This window comes from Argopecten irradians, chromosome 3, assembly GCF_041381155.1.
Source record: "Argopecten irradians isolate NY chromosome 3, Ai_NY, whole genome shotgun sequence".
Classification (NCBI taxonomy): Eukaryota; Metazoa; Mollusca; class Bivalvia; order Pectinida; family Pectinidae; genus Argopecten; species Argopecten irradians.
In genome coordinates this window covers 47603716-47620793 of record NC_091136.1, presented here as the reverse complement: position 1 = coordinate 47620793, position 17078 = coordinate 47603716, and the positions used below count along the sequence as shown (strand labels likewise).

The window sequence follows — 17078 nt, the reverse complement described above, 5'->3', positions numbered from 1 at the left end:
GTGTAGTTGTGTTTTCATAGCCGGAAAGTATTACAAGGCCGCAGAAGTATATCTTTAATAGCCTCTTACTCAAAAATAGGTATGGAAGGAAGATACAATGGATTGAAATACATGAGAAGAGGATGTATTTGTTTCTGTCAGTAATATTACTGTAAATCAACTTACAGTATGTTAGATGTACCATATTTGCCGTAATTAGGGACCAAAATGTAAGTTGTGGATAAAAAAACTTTCAAAAAAAGAAACCAATATTTAAACTTTTTCGGTACTCTGACATTAAACATGCATATGAATTCTTTTCTTTGTGACACATTATTACATCAGGATTTATGCGTGAAAGCTTCACAAGTTCATATAATATGGGACACAGTGCCAATGTTATAAGCATCACAGTTGTTAAACATCATTAAATCTATGGATGGGGGATGGCATTTATATATATAACTTCAATTCTTTCTCCAGAGGGAGCGGGGGCTAATTACAGCAAATATGGTATTCCAAAGTTCGTGGAGATGACTATAATATACCATTTATCTATGTTCAATAATTCAATTTGGACTGAAATGTTAGATTTCCCCAACATTTAGTGCTTCCCAAGACCATGGGTAGACAAGATTTGATCTATGGGTACGAGAAATCATTCCAATATTGATTTATCTTTTATCTGAAACAAAGTTGATTATTTAAAATTAAGAAGAATTAAAACCAAGGAGTTTGTATGCAACAATATCTCTAAATCCTAAATAAATTTAGTTCATATTTTAATCAAAGTGCTTGGTTAAAATAATGCCTGAGTCCCTGGATAGGTCAATTTATTAGATGCAGAAAAGTAATATTAGATATTGTCGTGTGCTTTGGCTAAGTTGGATGATTATGTTCTTGACCATAAACTTGAATGATGCTGTCAATTTGTGAAGAGAGCCCACAAAATAAAAAAAAAACGTGATTATAGCAGGTAAACAATTTATTACACTCTACATATTAATGTAGTCCTCCTTTGCAAAATTCTTTCTGTGCATTTCATGTATGGTTTTACATAATGCAGGGATTTTTCTGTCCATTATGTACCCACTAGATCTTTTTTTCATGGCAAGAATCCTGGAACCACCCCAACAGTAGTTAATAGGATTCAGGAACAGTCCTTGCTGTTTGGGTTGGTTGACGTAAATTACACTGAAGCACTGTCTCATGTGTCTTCGTCTTCTTTCTTCATCTGCTCTATCAGACGTTGTCTTTCCTGGGCCTGTCTCATCTTCATCAATACCAGGCTCTCATAGTCTTTTTCTGTACTAGATTGGTAAGATGTCCAGTTGTCTCCCCTCTCAGCCTGAAAGAAATTGTATAATGCCATTCAAGTTCATGATACAAGTTCAGGGTTCTAGTTTCATATGAATTCTTTCAAATATCTGTCAATACAGTCAAAATTAGTAATGCACTGTGTGCTAACATCCTGCATTGCCAGCTGACTAGCTCCAAACTTTTTTTTTTATATTTCATAACAAACTTGCTATCACACTTTAACGAACCCCAAACATCAAATACACATTCCTTAATCGGTTGGTAAGAGAATGAATAAATCAACACACCTTTGTATCATTTGGCAATGTAAATCTGTCATCGTCTGCTCTATTCTCTGAATCACCCTGTCGACTATGAACTTCTGAAGCAGCAGCAGATCCTAATGGAGGAGATTGACCTTCCAGCCAGGTCAAGGTCAACGGATTTTCAGGTAACCCAGTTTCATTCTCAACAGCAATTTGCTTCAAGAAAAGATGAAAACAGGTAAATGAAATTTGATATCACAGAAAGAAAAAATTAATAATTAACCTTTAAGTAATTATACAATTTGTACTATTGAATCATTCAATCATGATTATTTTTTTTAAGTCGAAACTGGAAAGGTCAGTAAGGAATAACTGCCCCTGCCTTTAGTGAAATTGGACCAGTGCTACAGACCAAGATGGGATGGGATGGATATGGATAACACTATATTGCATGGCAGGAGCATGAAAAAGTATATTTTCAAACAAAACTGAATGTTTTATAATGTACATTCATCATCAAAATTTGATACATTGAAAGGGGAGTCACCAAGTTTGTCTTCATACCCGGATTTTATTTTGTATTCCATCATCTGTAATCGCACTACTTTTGAACAGAGATATCTTGTGTAACTCAAATACTCAGCCTGGGTACATCTATTGATATTTAATGTGGCTTTTAGCATTTCATAGGTTGAAAAATTGAGGTAACCACCTCACGCCAAAAAAGAGGCCCAGAGGGTCTGTATCACTCACCTGGTTTGTAATGACAAGTAATGTTCTCAATACATGTTCATTGTTTCTTTTCTGAAGGGATTTGAATATTTACCTCTAATTCCCCTATTGTACCCCGCCTCTCCTGCCCCCAGGGGATCAGAGCCAAAATTTATACAAGTTCTGTTTCCCTTCCCCAAAGGATGTTTGTGGCCAAATTTGGTTACAATCCATGCAAAACTCTATGACAAGAAGCGCAGCACTATGACATCAGCTCATCGGCCCTTTAGAGCAGGTGAGCTTAAAATGACATTGATTCTGCTTGGCTAGCACAACCATTACGGTAATCAATCCTAAACTTGATGTTTGTCCTATCAATAATCATCAGATGAAGAGATTACAAATCATCAACAGCATTATAAATATAAAGGCACTACAGCCATTGTTGTAGAATACTTTGGTTTGTTTACTTTGACATCCTATAAACAACTAGGGTCATGTAAGGATGAGCCAGGTTTGTGGCGGAGTACCCGGAGAAAAACCACCGACTAATGGTCAGTACCTGGCAACTGTCCCACTTAGGATTCAGTCTCGCAACCAAGAAGTGGAAGACTTGTGGTAATATGTCAGGACATGTTAACCACTTGGCCACTGTAATATACTTACAGCAGCATACTGTGATGACAACTCTAGGATAGCACTGCCATTCTTCTTACTGGACACCAGGAGGTTAAGGACGTCACCATACTGTGGGCAAGATCAGTAAACAAGTATATATATTGTTCAACAGGTAAATTTTGCAGGTGGTCTCTTTTTGCACTTTCACCGACATCCACGAATTCTAAAAACCAGCAAAATGAACAAGAGTTACAGTGAACAGCGAAATTGAACCTCTGAGAAATTCAGAACATGCTCTTCTAAATGATTATTATCTTAGTACATAATCTAACTAAGTAATTAAATAACAACAATAATAGATTATTGAATATCATCTCTTGCAGATCAATTTTGTATCATTTGTATAACTTACCTTAGAGAACATGGTATGAAGTACAGAATAGGAATACCCTCCATTACTCTCATCACCTTTCTTAGCCTTCCATCTTATCTGTATGATTTAATAAACTCATGACGTTCAACAAATCTCATTGTATAACATGAAATTATACGATGGGATTATTTAAATTTTACAATTTCATTTTAATGGTATGTAGTTAAAATGTCAATACTATTCACTTTACAATGTCAATCAACTTAGTTTGAAATTTCTAGCAGTATACATAATTGAAGCTAATAATTAACAGAGACTTTATTTCTTGTTCAAATTTCAACATTGCATCCAAATAAAAAGTTGATTTTTCATGCAAGATTTATTTTATTCAACTCTACAATATAAAATTATGGAACACTACCCCAAATACCTTCAGTTTAGGAGTGATTGTTTCTTCCTCTTCAACTCTTTTTTTAGCTTCTGTAGTTTTTCTCAGTTCTTCCTGTAACAGTTCTTGTTCTTTTTGCAGTAGTTTTGAACCTTCTTTTCGTAATCTTTCAATCTGGAATAAACAAAACTTATGAACTGCCAAACCACACTGAAAAATTCCCAAGCTTTGTTTGGTAATTGTCTGCTGAACAAGAGAGTACATGATTAAATAATTTCCCAATCTATGGTTGTGATTTTCCTACTACATGTATTCCACAATATTAAAATTATGGAATATAATTTTGCATTTACTGAATTTTTTGGAATACAAAATGAAAAGATGCTTAATATTATCAAATCACTATCATATTTATTCTCTGTTACATCTGCAGTCAAGTAAGCCCTGAATATGCTGATTTGTACATTAGAAGAAGGGGAGATAATATTGTAATATTATAAGATAGTTTCCCATGTTTCAACTTTAAAGAGTACAATTATTGCATACATCAATATCTCTTAAGAACCACAATACATGTATTTGTGTGTAAAACATGAATCACAATCAGTGATAAATCTTGGTCACCATTTACCTCTGCTTGGAAATTTTTCTTAACTGTAACGTCCAAATCCTTCTGTGATTGAGCTGCATTTTCCCTTAATTCTAAATCTAAAAATATTAGAAATTAAAGTGTGAAAGGTCAACATCAAACATTAATAGATCTGATTTTCACTACCCTACATGTATGTTTGTAAATGTTGTAACTGTACACTTTTACTTCACCGTATGTGAGGAGAGTCTTTGACTCAATGTGTTATCAAGTCTAAATAAAGTCTATTACTATCATTATTATTAAGAGTGAAATATATATATATATATATGGCCATGTACTCAGTTTAACAATTTTCAATTCTTAATACCTTCTTTCAATTTCTTTCTCTTGCTGTCAAGTTCTTTGTGTCTTTTTTCTGCTGCCTTCTTTGCTTTCTGGATTTTGTCATATGCTACCTTTTCAACAGAAATAAGTTTTTATATTAACTCTTGTTAGCCTGTAAGGAACATTCCACAATGAATTTTAAAAAAAAGTAAAAGATCAATGCTAACGTTAAGGTAACTGAAAGGATTAGTCATAATTTAAAACTTTTATTATCTACACTAACTAAAAGTGATGATAACTTCCAAATAAAGTTAATGACTATTATATTTGAAATAACAACTGATCCATTCCAATGTACCATCTCCATTCAAAACATGTATACATACTCTTGCTGGAGCATCTGTGAGGATTTCTAAGGCTTTAGAAAGCTTGTGAAACACTTCCACTGAAAAAAAGGAAAAGTGATATGGTATTAACAATGATATACAAGTAATATTAGCAGCTTTAAATTTGTTTTTAGTAAAGGGTAAGTCTGACAGATATACTGTTTCATCCTGCATTAACTTAAAGAAGATACACCTCTGATGAATAGAATTTTTTTCGCAATCAAAAACAGGAGCAGACAAATAAGTATTTCCCTTTGGTTACAAAAGTTACTTACTTTACACCATTGTCGTCATTGAAAAGTTTGATATTCTTATTTTACTTTACGATAAGAATATTAGATATAATTAGGCCTAATATTTAATTGTATACCAAAAAAATCAATAGCAATATGTCCTATTTGGAATTAAGTACTGATTGGGCATGCAATAAGAGCAAAATAAATTATTCTATGTGTATTTTTGTATTAAAGTGAATAGTTGGGCAATGAAATCAGTCTAAATGCTATTGTTGGCCTTCCAAAAGTCCTTATATATCAAAGCGACAGTCAATTTCTGCTTAAGATGTCTGATTTCAATCATTGAAATTATGGAAAAGTCCCGTGTAAATTTAGCACAGTTCTAAAAATAAATTCTGAAAGCGAGGCTGCGTGGGAATGTCAAAACGAACATAGCCAGCCAGGAGGATGTTTTAGGATTTCTATAATACAAATTAATTTCTTTCCATACAGAGGGATTTTGATGGGAAGTTTAATTTTTTTTATTTCATAAGAATTTTAACGTAGATATATCATCACCATTTTTACCAACTTTACCTGACTATTCACTTTAATTAGAAACATATATACGGTACTTGATTAAACATAAGTTATTTTTCAAATGATGAGTATCATTTATGCTCTGAGTGTCAGCGGTGAAGCATCTTTAAGTAAAGAAATCTCAGCAGAATGTCTTAAAATTCATATTAATTGTGATTCAATTTGTTTGATTTTTTCATTTGATAGAGTGATCAAAATGTGTTTCATTCTTATTTGAATTTTACTAACTCACCTGCCTCTGGATTATCAGGGTTTTTGTCAGGATGCCACTTCAAAGCTTGCTTCCTGTAGGATTTCACAATCTGTTGAGGAAGCACATTTAATTACTTATTATTCTGATAAAATTCTATAAAAATGTCTTTCTATTTTTCATCTTATTTTTTTTGTTTTTTTATTATGAATGTATACTGTCTACATGCATCTTTATTTGTAAGGGAGGACGGATTGCGTTAACACGATGAAATTATTATGAAGTTATGTATTACTTGAATCGTGATAAAAGTATGGTTATTTCTATCAGCTGGTATAATTGTCTCCCTTGACCAACAGTATTATGACAAGATATTGGACGGCGGATTTAGTTAAGAAACGAACCTCCTTTTCCGTTGCATTCTCATCTACGGCAAGAATAGCATATAAATCTAACTTGGTGACATCCAATTTAGGTGTAGCCATCTTAAAGACCCAGGTTCACAAACGTTACAGAACGATTTTCAAGCGTCTGATGAACATTGATTAAACCACCCCTGAGATCCAGATTTCGTTGTCAACAACGCGCACATGTCGAAATCTTCATTGCATTCAGGTCCATTTTTTTGCATGTTCTTTGACAGACAGTTGTTTAAACAAAGCCATGACGGACTGAATGATGTCTTAAGCTAATTATAGGACTTCTATAAATAACAATTCCAAGGTTTGATAAACACATTAACAAGACAGAATGGCTTCTAAAAGGGATGGTAAGTGTAAAACTCATTTGTAAATTATGTAGTGGGAGTAGAGTGAATCTAACCTCAGTGACCAGGTAATTGGTAGACTAGTTAAATCATTTGTTTTCTTCAAAATAGTAACATAATCCTTTTAAATGTCTTTATGTTTCATATTCAAATTGTGAATTTTGTTTCACACTTAGATGGTGAACCATCAACAGTTCCAAACATGAAATGGTGTAAGTATTTTAACACAACATGGGAAGTTGTTATATGTGATATTATGATAAAAACGGCTATCTTCATAAGGTCTGTATAATGTGCATACATTACGTCATTAAAGGTCCACAATCTTTCCAAAGAAATAACAACATAAGAAAATATTTATTGATAGCCTAAGATGAGGAAACACAACACCAAACAAATGCTAGATTTCCTGCGTAATCTATGTTAACAGTGAAGATTCATTTCACTGCTTTGCTATCTGGCTCAATATCAAAATGAATAAGAAGCTTCCAATTCAATTCTTTATTTCTTTGAACCTTCATCAGAAGCATGGAAGTGGTAAGTACAGTATTACTAACTCAAACTAAAAGTTTTCCATTTAAACTTTATAGCATTGTGGTTATTAAATTCAGACTGTTGATAGAACATACTACAAAATAGACCCTTTTAATAAGATGATTGCAATTTAGTCTATCATTAAAGCACAACATGTATTTTCACACATTTCCATTAATATTCTTTCCTTTTTCAGATTTTGACAAGAAAACTAAACAGATAGTATTTGGTGATGTATCAGCAATTGAACCAGGTACTGTTACCTTTTCAAGGAAGCAAAGGAATATATAGCGATATGAAGCAAGGTCATTCTAGCAAGATATTTATTTTGAAATTTTCATTTGTAGATTTGGTTTTTATGACAAGATTGATAAAAAATGTGTTTACAACTTAAATCTGCTGTGTAACATTTACCAAATTCAGAAAGAGAGCAAAATTCACTTTTTTTTTCAGACTCAGAAGAGATGAAGGTAAGTTAAAAAACATAGTATGACACATATATTTCAAACCATAATAGATGAGTATGTTCATATCAAATATTATCTCTTACTTCAGGTTAATCGGAAATTATCAAATAAAAAAAGGAAAAATGTTTATACCAATCTACTTACAATTATTAGGTGTTTTGTCTGGAGCACAGTCAGTATTGTATACATAAACTCCCTATATTATGGAGCACAATTAGTATAAAGGGCAAATAGAGCACTAATTTGAAATGTGTTACCATGTTAATTTGGTTTAGACAATTTGTTTCTGTGTTATTTCTAACTTAGGGCCCTGACAGCTTGTTATATGAAGTAAAGAAGAAACTAGATACAGGCCCACCCCCTGTACAGTTACTGGACACACTAGACTTAGATGGTATTGTCAACTTCATCAAAGGTGGCAAGTGTCAAAACATCATCACTATGGCAGGAGCTGGCATATCTACATGTATGTATTGCTAAAACATTTTACTGTAATTCTGAAAAAAAATCTATTTATTAATTCAAATTTTAACCAGAAAACACGTGATATATGTACAATAGAAGTTAATTTTCAAACTTTTAACTTGAGGTATGCTTTATTTAAGAATATCATTTTCCTCAGGTACATTAACATTCAAGATATAAACAATATATATTTATAAATATATAAATATATATTCGAAGAAAAAAAGATGCTGGAAAAGAAAGTCATGTGTAATTTAGTTATTGGCTTATTAGTTTTAATGTGCTGTATTTTTTTATATATTTTTTTTTAATTGTCTGGTCATTATATAACTTTAAGGACAAATGAGCGCAATCATACATTACCTGGTTATGGCTGTATAGATCTCTCCAGTAATTGGGACTAGGGTTTTATAGAGCATGTTTCAGTTGATAAAATGCTTAAAATGTCAATTACAGCGGCGGGGATCCCTGATTTCCGATCCCCAGTGACTGGGTTATATGACAACCTAGAGAAATATGACCTACCTTACCCGGAGGCCATGTTTGACCTCGAGTACTTCCAGGTTAGTTCTACATAAAGTAGTGTTGAGGAAGATCAAAGGTTATTGTTTTTAAGTTTCATTTGAACAACTTTTTTTCATAAATATCTCTTTACTGTATGATTGACAGAATTCATCGGCACGTACAATAAAAGATTGAAATGCATATATAAGACTTGTTAAAAAAAGATAATATACAATTAAACTGGACAAAACGAATACTACAGAGTCATAATTAAAGGAATCTTCTTGGTGGTAGTCATGGAAACAAGCAGACAACAGGTTAAGGTTATTCCAGTAAGCATCCTCGATATTCAGGTGTTACGGTCCATTATGATCCCTAGGTATCAGTGACCGTAGCTTCTTGATATCAAGGATGTCCATTGGGTTTATTTGGTATTATCTCGTCTCTGTTATCCAGGAAGTTATGTTATACCAGGTATATTTTTTTTGTATTTTTGTTTCAGAAAACTCCAGGACCATTTTTTTCCTTGGCAAAAGAGTTGTGGCCTGGCATATTCAAGGTACTTATATACATGTATATCAAATAACATGACATGAATCTTTGGAACACACTTGAATTTGTACAGTGTAACTGTGCTGGAATTTAACTCACAGGTTGATCATCAGTAACTCAATCAGTAGAGTATTGATCTGATTATTGTTTGAAAGTTCAGGGTATGTCCCTGGTCTGGCAACTAGCATTTGAGTATGGTAAGTTATTGTGTGAACCTAATTTTCTTTGCACTTTTCAGCCAACTCCTTGCCATTACTTCATTAAGATGTTACACACCAAAGGCCTCCTTTTACGACACTACACACAGGTATTTATTCTCTCATTAATATGTAATTGTTACCACCTCAGTAAACCCTGGTAATCAGTGTGATGATATGTTTAACATTTCAGCATTTGTCCAAATTTTGATATCTTCTTTCAATGAGAATATTATACTGGGTACTTCTATTACTACACTATCACTGTAATGTAGTAATGATCTTCCTGATTAGAAGATGATGTTTATCTGATGTCCACACATTTAACGAGCTGTGGTACCCATATCCATATAAGCTCCTCTCCCCATGTCCTTCCTTTTTGACATCTCAAATTGTATAAAACATTTGCATGCTTCAAGTTGAGTCATCTGTTGGATTAAGAGAAAATTACATGTATGCAAGCAGACATTGGCTTTTGGAAATAGTTTTTTTTTCTGTACTTAAAATCTATAGCTATATCTACTCAAGAGTAGCTTTCCTCAATAAATTAACTTATTTACAATTCAGATGCTGCAATACACAATAACTTTAAATTCTATATTATGGTGCTTGAAAATTGAATGAGTTTCCTAGGGATCTCCAAATAATCTCTTATTTTACTTATCATTTACTGCCCTGCATACTAGGGACAAGGAACTTACAGTATTAATTACTGATATTTACAGAACATAGATACACTTGAGATTCAGTCTGGATTGGATCCTGAGAAATTGGTAGAGGCTCATGGAAGTTTCCGTACCGCTCACTGCCTTATTTGTAAAAAAGAGTACAGCAAGGAATTTATGGAAGGTAATCAATTTTTTTGTGTAGGTTATAGTGTTAAAGTTCTGTACAAGGTGTATACTTCCATTCTTGTGGTTTTGTGATCTCATTAGATATGATATTAACAACAAAATGAATCACCATGTGTTGTATAGAAACTAATAAAGAAATGTATTGCAAATATTTAATTGTTATTAATGATTGGGATATTCAGCTAATCACAAAATTTTGTGCACAAGAACCTCCAAACAACAAAAAGCAATTACTGTACTCTAGACCATTTCATATTTATAACAGTATTTGTGTATATTTATCATAGATAAAGTGTTAGCTGGAGTGATACCCAGGTGTGAACACACAGAATGTAATGGTATCGTCAAACCAGGTCAGTGATCTTAGACATTTATAGATATGATTGTTAGCAAGCTAGAGTTTACAGTATAAGAAACCATAGAGTGCATCCTTGAACAAACGTTACATTAACTGAGAAAATGTTTGCACTCTAGATACATCTTTATGAGAAATGTACAAAGTTTGTAAACAACATAACTAATTTTGTCTAAAGACAGGTGACTGTTAAGTCCATGGGCCTCTTGTTGAATTAACAACTACCATTGAAAATTTAAGGATGTCCTCCATTACTTGTGATATGCCTGGTACCATACATTGCATATACAAAATGTACTTTGAAAGCTACTGAGCAGAACACCCTACTTTGTTCAATTACCAACCCTCCCCTCATCCATTCACAGAAAATGTTAATTACTGAGTTGAGACATATCTTATAAAGGCAAGCTAAACATATCAATATCAAGAATAAAATTACTAGAAAAAGAGTCAAGATCACCAGACAAAATAAGTTAATTCAGAAATACAGGAAGTTGTATAGTTTTAGTTTTTTTTTTCAGACATTGTATTTTTTGGTGACATGCTACCTAAAAAGTTCTCTGATTGTGTTGAGGAGGTAATCATTGCTTTTCTCCTTTTTCTCCACAGAATTTTAGAATATTATACATTCTGTTGATTTTGTCCAAAAAATGAAATCCGCAAAATTAAACCCCTACAGAAAATAATGATTTCACAGTACTTTACAATCCCTATTAACAAAATGTATCATGGAGCTAAAGAGGTTAACTAAATTACTGCTTATTTATAGAATTTTATGCACTCTTTTTGATGCTACTTGTTACTTTACAGGACTTTGGGAAATGTGATTTGCTAATTATCATGGGAACGTCACTAGTGGTCCAGCCATTTGCTTCATTAAGTCACAGGTAAGCAATGATTAGTAAATATCATTTGATTACCAGTACTTACAATTTTCTATTTAACGTTGTATTCTGTATTTGCGTATTACAGAGTTATCTGCCCTTGAGGGTAAATATCGATTGTGACATCATGTGTTTGTGAGCATAACATCATACTTTCTGGAGAAAACGATGTGAATTGCTCACAAAACAATGATGTAACAAAAAATACCTACCCGCAAGTGAGCTAACCCTGTAATATGTTTTTTTCTATCCTATTTCAGTAAGTAACTAGTAGACTAGCTGTGCTGTCAAGTTCTTTAAATACATCATACCTTGGACACATAAACTATCACAATTGAGTATTATATGTACTATATATACAGTAAAGTATGCTTATAAGGAACATACTAACAACAAATTCATGGTTATATCATTGTAATTTCCATTTCCTGGCATCTACCTGTGTTATGTTTAATAAATGAACTATGTTTATAACAAAATGATTTCGTTGCTCCTCAGAGGTCCATTATAACCGTGTTTTACAGTACAATGTAGTTATACAAAGTTTTACTCTAATTCACAGGGTCCCAATAAATACTCCAAGGTTGTATATCAATCTGGAGAAAACTGGAACAGAGGTTAGTCATTTCAATAGTTATCTTGCTTATCTCAATCTTTTTTACTGTATAGTGATGCTTTTATAAATACGGTGTATTTGAGGTAAAAATGAAGTCTTCCAATACGATAATGATGGTGCTTGATAGTCAGTGTAGTGGTAATGATGTGCTTGGTAGTTAGTGTAGTGGTAATGATGTGCTTGGTAGTTAGTGTAGTGGTAATGATGTGCTTGGTAGTTAGTGTAGTGGTAATGATGTGCTTGGTAGTTAGTGTAGTGGTAATGATGTGCTTGGTAGTTAGTGTAGTGGTAATGATGTGCTTGGTAGTCAGTGTAGTGGTAATGATGTGCTTGATAGTCAGTGTAGTGGTAATAATGTGCTTGGTAGTCAGTGTAGTGGTAATGATGTGCTTGATAGTCAGTGTAGTGGTAATGATGTGCTTGATAGTCAGCGTAGTGGTAATGATGTGCTTGGTAGTTAGTGTAGTGGTAATGATGGTGCTTGGTAGTTAGTGTAGTGGTAATGATGTGCTTGGTAGTTAGTGTAGTGGTAATGATGTGCTTGGTAGTCAGTGTAGTGGTAATAATGTGCTTGATAGTCAGTGTAGTGGTAATGATGTGCTTGATAGTCAGTGTAGTGGTAATAATGTTCTTGATAGTCAGTGTAGTAGTAATAATGTTCTTGTAGTTAGTGTAGTGGTAATAATGTGCTTAGTAGTTAGTGTAGTGGTAATGATGTGCTTGGTAGTTAGTGTAGTGGTAATGATGTGCTTGGTAGTTAGTGTAGTGGTAATGATGTGCTTGGTAGTTAGTGTAGTGGTAATGATGTGCTTGGTAGTTAGTGTAGTGGTAATGATGGTGCTTGGTAGTTAGTGTAGTGGTAATGATGTGCTTGGTAGTGTAGTGGTAATGATGTGCTTGGTAGTTAGTGTAGTGGTAATGATGTGCTTGATAGTCAGTGTAGTGGTAATAATGTGCTTGGTAGTTAGTGTAGTGGTAATAATGTGCTTGGTAGTTAGTGTAGTGGTAATAATGTGCTTGGTAGTTAGTGTAGTGGTAATAATGTGCTTGGTAGTTAGTGTAGTGGTAATGATGTGCTTGGTAGTTAGTGTAGTGGTAATGATGGTGCTTGGTAGTTAGTGTAGTGGTAATAATGTGCTTGGTAGTTAGTGTAGTGGTAATGATGTGCTTGGTAGTTAGTGTAGTGGTAATGATGTGCTTGGTAGTAAGTGTAGTGCTAATGATGTGCTTGGTAGTTAGTGTAGTGGTAATGATGTGCTTGGTAGTATGGTAGTGTAATGATGTGCTTGGTAGTTAGTGTAGTGGTAATGATGTGCTTGGTAGTTAGTGTAGTGGTAATGATGTGCTTGGTAGTTAGTGTAGTGGTAATGATGTGCTTGGTAGTTAGTGTAGTGGTAATATGATGTGCTTGATAGTTAGTGTAGTGGTAATAATGTGCTTGGTAGTTAGTGTAGTGGTAATGATGTGCTTGGTAGTTAGTGTAGTGGTAATAATGTGCTTGATAGTCAGTGTAGTGGTAATGATGTGCTTGGTAGTTAGTGTAGTGGTAATAATGTGCTTGGTAGTTAGTGTAGTGGTAATGATGTGCTTGGTAGTGTAGTTAGGTGCTTGGTAAGTGTAGTGGTAATGATGTGCTTGGTAGTTAGTGTAGTGGTAATGATGTGCTTGGTAGTTAGTGTAGTGGTAATGATGTGCTTGGTAGTTAGTGTAGTGGTAATGATGTGCTTGGTAGTTAGTGTAGTGGTAATGATGTGCTTGGTAGTTAGTGTAGTGGTAATGATGTGCTTGGTAGTTAGTGTAGTGGTAATGATGTGTTTGATAGTCAGTGTAGTGGTAATAATGTGCTTGATAGTCAGTGTAGTGGTAATGATGTGCTTGATAGTCAGTGTAGTGGTAATAATGTTCTTGGTAGTTAGTGTTTTGGTAATAATGTGCTTGGTAGTTAGTGTTGTGGTAATAATGTGCTTGGTAGTTAGTGTAGTGGTAATAATGTTCTTGGTAGTTAGTGTAGTGGTAATGATGTGCTTGGTAGTTAGTGTAGTGGTAATAATGTGCTTGGTAGTTAGTGTAGTGGTAATGATGTGCTTTATAGTCAGTGTAGTGGTAATAATGTTCTTGGTAGTTAGTGTAGTGGTAATGATGTGCTTGGTAGTTAGTGTAGTGGTAATGATGTGCTTGGTAGTTAGTGTAGTGGTAATGATGTGCTTGGTAGTTAGTGTAGTGGTAATGATGTGCTTGGTAGTTAGTGTAGTGGTAATGATGTGCTTGGTAGTTAGTGTAGTGGTAATGATGTGCTTGGTAGTTAGTGTAGTGGTAATGATATGCTTGATAGTCAGTGTAGTGGTAATGATGTGCTTGGTAGTTAGTGTTTTGGTAATAATGTGCTTGGTAGTTAGTGTAGTGGTAATAATGTGCTTGGTAGTTAGTGTAGTGGTAATGATGTGCTTGATAGTCAGTGTAGTGGTAATAATGTTCTTGGTAGTTAGTGTAGTGGTAATAATGTGCTTGGTAGTTAGTGTAGTGGTAATGATGTGCTTGATAGTCAGTGTAGTGGTAATGATGTGCTTGGTAGTTAGTGTAGTGGTAATGATGTGCTTGGTAGTTAGTGTAGTGGTAATGATGTGCTTGGTAGTGTAGTGGTAATGATTGCTTGGTAGTTAGTGTAGTGGTAATGATGTGCTTGGTAGTTAGTGTAGTGGTATGATGATGTGCTTGGTAGTTAGTGTAGTGGTAATGATGTGCTTGGTAGTTAGTGTAGTGGTAATGATGTGCTTGGTAGTTAGTGTAGTGGTAATGATGTGCTTGGTAGTTAGTGTAGTGGTAATGATGTGCTTGGTAGTCAGTGTAGTGGTAATGATGTGCATGGTAGTGTAGTGGTAATGATGTGCTTGGTAGTTAGTGTAGTGGTAATGATGTGCTTGATAGTTAGTGTAGTGGTGATGATGTGCTTGGTAGTTTAGTGGTAATGATGTGCTTGGTAGTCAGTGTAGTGGTAATGATGTGTTTGGTAGTCAGTGTAGTGGGTACTCTGGCTTACCTCCACCAACAAACCTGGCACATTCTTACATGACCCTAGCTGTTAATTGGACGTTAAACTAATAAAACCCTAAAACCATACGCGCATTAGGAGCAACTTGGGTCAATATTTCAAGGTGATATTTTGACTAATTCTTTTTACCTATATTGAATGTTGATTCATTTTTAAAGTCAGTCTTAAACAACTCTATATGCAAATAATTGAGAAATTTAGTTTTTCCAGGGTGTGAATTTCGCATTCATATTCTTCACCGGGGGTTTCAAATTTGATGACAAGGACAACTACAGGTATGTTAAGTATATAGATGTCCTTGACATACAAACAGTCAATCATTATAAAAAGTCCTCTTCTAACCTAGAGTCCATTCCTCTTATTGTAAGCTCTAGCAGAACAAAATTCCTCATACTATGGCGTTACATGGAATATGTGATTTTAACGCAAAATATTTAAATTTATTTCAAACCAATTAATTAAAAACAAGTAAGAATAGTAACTGGAAGGTTTCTGTGGATTTATCATATCTAGGTTTACCTGGTACTCTAGTACCTAGTATATAAGTAAATACACAACTGTATGTTTTAGGGATGTGTTTTGGAAAGGAACATGTGATGATGGATGTTTTACTCTCTCGCAAAAACTCGGCTGGAAGGTGAGAATTCAGAAATTGTCTTGTTTTATTTTTTTTTCAATGTTGTTAGGGTACATGTATTAAGAATTACTTAAAAAATACAAATAGATGTGTGGAAAATCTTGTCAAGAACAGTAATCTTTTTATTGTTTTTTGAAGTTAAAATGTCACCAAGGTAATCCATCTGCAATACAGTCAACATTTACTAACACTTTCAGATGTCCATAGATATGTATGTGATGTATTTCTATTATCAGGATGAACTAGTTAACATTGTGAAACAAGAGCATGCAAAGATCAATAAAGAGGTGTTGCTGTTGAAATCAAAGGTGAAGAAGTTCAGCAGTCAGAAAACCAAAAGTACAGAAAGCAGGAACCTTGGGAAACCTGGGACGCATAGTGATTCTAAGATTTCAGTATCTAAATCTAAAAGAAAGATATGAACATAAATATATATTAAGATCATGTGCCATAAGACCTCTGCTAATTCTAGTTAAGGTTAAATGAAGAAGAGTGAATTGTGATGACTGACTAGCCGTAAAAATGGTAATTTAATTTTCAACATGCAAAAAATTGTTTTGTTCTGTATCTAAATTGTTGTCTATCTGTATCAATAGGAACATTGAAGTTTAACTTAATATGTATTATATTTGAATTATTTGTGCAATAACAACAATGGCAACATGTTACTGAAAAAAGTAATTTTCTTTTACATCATGTTATGATTTATTATGTGAGTATTGTGATGTTTAGTAATAATGTGATATCCATATTTGTATATCACGCCAGTGAACCCCATAATCATGTGATCACACCTTATAATATCTATCATGTTTCATGAAAACTAAACCTTTATCCAGTGTTACATTGTAATTATGGTCCCATGAAACATTTAACAAGCTACTCTTTATGTGTGCCTTTGTACATTTTTTACTGTTTTCAAAACCACTGTGATATCATTGCTTGATGATTGCTTGATGCATCAAAAACCATTTGTTATGTAATGTATTGTTGACCAATGAAAAATGAATACATGAAATATATGTGTTAAGTTTGTTGTTTAGGCATGATTTTGGACCTTGCATAAGTGTTTAAAAGATCACATGCTCTTTAAATTTTCATTTCTCCAATAGCAATTACTCTAAACAAGAGGCCCAGAGGACCTGTCTCACTCGACAACTTTTAAAACCTAAAGTTTATAGAATTTGCTGTATTTCCCCTTATGACCTCATGTTTTATATAAGATTAATTTTGCTTCTTCCGAGGATTCTGCAAACT

At 33.7% G+C, this 17078-nt stretch overlaps 2 protein-coding genes across 4 annotated transcripts; one reads left to right on the top strand and one right to left on the bottom strand.

The window, feature by feature from the left end:
* Positions 1-946: 946 nt before the first annotated feature.
* LOC138318850 (dnaJ homolog subfamily C member 17-like) lies at positions 947-6502 on the bottom strand. The gene is made up of 10 exons (XM_069261608.1): positions 6346-6502; positions 5984-6053; positions 4937-4995; positions 4594-4681; positions 4266-4342; positions 3677-3808; positions 3286-3363; positions 2922-3002; positions 1587-1760; positions 947-1327 (listed from the first exon to the last, which is right to left on the bottom strand). Exons 1-10 carry the CDS (start codon positions 6424-6426, stop codon positions 1187-1189), a joined length of 981 nt encoding a protein of 326 aa, XP_069117709.1. The 5' UTR covers positions 6427-6502; the 3' UTR covers positions 947-1186.
* On the top strand, positions 6411-16839 carry LOC138318849 (NAD-dependent protein deacetylase sirtuin-2-like). 3 transcript variants are annotated; one of them, XM_069261605.1, is made up of 16 exons: positions 6411-6710; positions 6884-6919; positions 7438-7494; positions 7695-7711; positions 8015-8174; positions 8630-8736; positions 9180-9236; positions 9468-9536; positions 10152-10275; positions 10568-10633; positions 11157-11212; positions 11446-11522; positions 12082-12136; positions 15395-15459; positions 15755-15821; positions 16058-16839. In XM_069261605.1, the coding sequence occupies exons 1-16, from the start codon at positions 6692-6694 to the stop codon at positions 16241-16243; spliced, it is 1218 nt and encodes a 405-aa protein (XP_069117706.1). In that variant the 5' UTR covers positions 6411-6691; the 3' UTR covers positions 16244-16839. The 3 variants fall into 3 exon arrangements, with proteins under 3 accessions (XP_069117706.1, XP_069117705.1, XP_069117707.1); XM_069261604.1 differs by having other exon boundaries at positions 15386-15459; XM_069261606.1 differs by lacking the exon at positions 6884-6919 and having other exon boundaries at positions 15386-15459.
* The last annotated feature ends 239 nt before the right edge of the window (positions 16840-17078 follow it).